The sequence below is a fragment of the Austrofundulus limnaeus genome, unplaced genomic scaffold (assembly GCF_001266775.1).
Source record: "Austrofundulus limnaeus strain Quisiro unplaced genomic scaffold, Austrofundulus_limnaeus-1.0 Scaffold213, whole genome shotgun sequence".
Lineage (NCBI taxonomy): Eukaryota > Metazoa > Chordata > Actinopteri > Cyprinodontiformes > Rivulidae > Austrofundulus > Austrofundulus limnaeus.
In genome coordinates this window covers 114,406-117,578 of record NW_013952615.1, presented here as the reverse complement: position 1 = coordinate 117,578, position 3,173 = coordinate 114,406, and the positions used below count along the sequence as shown (strand labels likewise).

Sequence of the window (3,173 nt, the reverse complement as noted above, 5' to 3'; positions counted from 1 at the left end):
TTATATTACTGCATTTGGCCCACAGCCCTGGATAGATTTTCATTTTGGCCCTCTCAAGGAAAATATTTGGGCACCCCTGGTTTAAAATGTCAACTTTCCTGCCAGCCATTCATTTTAATGTTGTAGTTCAGCCTCTGACCACTAGTTGGCAGCAGTGAGCCAGCCATTTGGCTACTCTACCTCTTGAGGTAGAGGCTATTAAGTGTTGGGTGACCTTATTGTAAATTAATATTAAAAACTAAAAGCTGCAAAAAATATATTTTCAAACTACTGTATTTATTGTCAAATTTAGTCTAATAATTGAAAACATGGATGAAATGAGAAATATGAAACAAAATAAAATACATACAAAGCAGAACACAGCTAAATGTATCAAATGTATGTCTCTGTAATATTAGAATTTTCTGAGACAATGAATTTTGGTTTTTCATTTTTTTCCCCATAAGAGGTTTTTATTTAATAGAATTCTTGGACAAAAAATCGCAATATATCGCCTTGCTTATAGTATGGCAATATATCGGGATACATCGTATCGTGACCCCTCTGTCATGATATGTATCGTATCGCCAAATTCTTGCCAATACACAGCCCTAGTTGTAAAACGTTTAACTTTATTTTGTAGCTGTTGTCTAACCCTGACACATTAGCTCAGTGTTTGTAAACGTGTCCTCTCCCGCTCCAGCTGGAGGTGTTCGACTTGCTGTTTGTGACGTGTGAGAACAGCAGCAGGAAGACGTACGTGGTTCACTGCGAGGACTGCGCCAGGCAGCGCAGCCCCAACCTGACCAACGTGGTGGTGCTGGAGCAGTACCGCATCGAGGAGCTGATGAGCACGTACGACTCCTTCAGCCTGGTGAGGAGACGCCTCCAGCTGTGCGGTAACATCTTTAATTTCCCCTCCTGTCCTTAAACAACACTGAACGTTTTGTCTCGTCTCACCAGGCTGCTGCCTCTCGGTGACAGAGCTCCTCTTCAGCGTCTCCTCAGCCATAACCAAAACTCTGCACGCCAGGGAAAGAATCATTTTTTTTGCTACTGCTACAACTTGGCGAACATCCAGCTGAACATGTTTACTCTTTTATTACTGTTTACAAGAAAAATACCAAGCCGCCAATAAAATACCAGTTTATTCTCAGATGGTGCTTTGAAGCAGAACCCCTGGAAACGGGTCAGCTGGTGCTGTCATTGAACAAACGGATGGTTTCAATTCAATGGCGTCTTTTTTTATTTTTTTATTTTTTTTTGGTCTTGAATACTGAAATTTATACACGCTGTTTGGAAACTTTTGTGGGGTGCTTTTTTAATTTATTGTATTCGTTTTTTAAACTAGATCAGCCTAGATATATACCACATTGGCCTTGTATTTAGAAAAGAGAGAAAATGAAAAATACTAATAATAGAGATATGAACATTTTTCTAAAGCATTAAGTATTTTAAAAAATACAATTGTTTGGAATGCTTCAAAAGATACGGGTTTTAGCTTTTTTCTGGGAGGGGGGTTCAATTGTTTTAATTTTTTTTTAATCTTTATCAACCAAGTCTAAAAAAAAATAAAGAAATTGTTATCTGGTGCGCGTTACTTTTGTTCAAATATGCAGAGAGATTTTTCTGAAATTTTCTTTTTGACATTGTACATTTAATTTAAAATGTTTCTTCTATTTATTGATGTTCTCCCTTCTTTATAGGGCTGTATAATTTTTTTTTTCCACTTTTTTTTGTAAGAACTGAGATGTCGGGGTTGTACGTTGGCGGGAGCCGTTATCCTGGTGCTCGACTTCTGCCTTTTCTCTCCTGATATATACTAAATTAAATCTTTATCTTGAACATAACACCACCTTTCCTGTAGACGTTAGGACACACTGCTCACGTAGAAAAACATGACTAATGGAATGCTGTGTTTGTATCCTCTTTATGGAAAAAAAACAAATTTTCCAAAGTGTTTTGAGAAATTGTACATTTTTTTTTACTATGTAGGGGGGTTTAGATGAGATTTTTGATATTTGTTAAATACAATAATGGGATAGATGGTGCTAAATATTCTTTTTTTTTTCTTTTTGTCCTCTTAAAATGAGATTTCTATTTTCCTGTTGCAATATTACCTTTACACTTTTCCTTCTCTTTGTGGTCATTTATTTATAACTGCACTTGTTTAGAGAATTTACACAGGCATACCTGCAGACACACCCACCAAACTGAGCCAGACATGTCTTAAACACTTGTGAATTTGTGTGACTATTAATAAAATAAACACTTGAGAAATTTATAAGATTGTCTTGTTTTTGTAACAACACTTCAGTGTTGGACGATCTTGAAAAATCACAACACAAACAGAAAGAATCCTCAACTCCATTTAAACTCAGCTTAAAAAGTCAGGAAATGTGTGTTTGGTAGATTATTTCTTTTTGGAAATGACAGAAGATTTGGCTAATTTTCCATCTCATTCCACAAATGCATGTTTAATAAATGTGGCACCACCAAGGGAATTTACAGGCTTTATAAATATAAAACTTTATTGCCAAGAACACTGGTGACAGAGGTCCATCCTGGGTGAGCTATCGAACTATACCTCTAAAAATGCTTTACACAACAGTCCCGGTTCAATAGCCGAGGCAATCTTCAGATCTGCAGTAAAAAAAATTTACTTTACCATTAAGGCCATCTTAATTTTTAACCTTTAAATATTTTATAAAGATTACCCTTCATGTTACCTTTTTTACTATTTTTAGTCATGATTAAATGAAGGTGAAATTTGGTATAAACTACTCTGTGGAAAAAAAGGTAGTGTCTTAATTTCAAGTATTCATGCAACCTACCTCTATGCTAAGCTAACTTTAACCCTGCCCTACCTTAACTCTAACCCCACCCTACAAAACCCAACCTTACCTAACCCTACACCCTCCATCAGAAATTCTTTCAACTGGCAGAATACTGACGACTCTGAACAGTGGCACAACCACATCAGTTTTTGTTCATTTCTTTTACCATAAACCATAAACTAGATACCACATAGCGGTAACATAATGACCCCCGCACGCAGAAATGCACAGGAACTCAGAAGACTTTATTCCTAATAAATGTCACGCATCCTAAAATTGTAGTGGTTTGGGTGGGGGTCTTTTTGTGTGTGTGTGTGTGTGGGCTTTCCAATTATTTTTAACTGGAAAACTCTGTGA

The 3,173-nt window shown here is 36.6% G+C and overlaps 1 protein-coding gene and 1 long non-coding RNA gene across 3 annotated transcripts in view; one reads left to right on the top strand and one right to left on the bottom strand.

Annotated features, from left to right (window-relative positions):
* Nucleotides 1-682: 682 nt before the first annotated feature.
* On the top strand, nt 683-2,263 carry LOC106525125 (lysine-specific demethylase 6B; the record flags this gene model as incomplete). The annotated part of the gene is given in 2 exon segments (XM_014019251.1): nt 683-853; nt 943-2,263. Coding segments are annotated over 2 exon segments (189 nt in total), but the record flags the coding sequence as incomplete, so codon positions are not given.
* Nucleotides 2,264-2,500: 237 nt separating this feature from the next.
* Nucleotides 2,501-3,173, bottom strand: part of LOC106525124 (uncharacterized) — a 17,891-nt gene continuing 17,218 nt past the window's right edge. Inside the window, exon 4 of one of the 2 annotated variants that reach the window (XR_001311071.1) lies at nt 2,501-2,622. This is a non-coding gene — a long non-coding RNA (uncharacterized LOC106525124). The remainder of the gene's footprint in view (nt 2,623-3,173) is intronic. The other variant, XR_001311076.1, reaches the window with a different exon arrangement.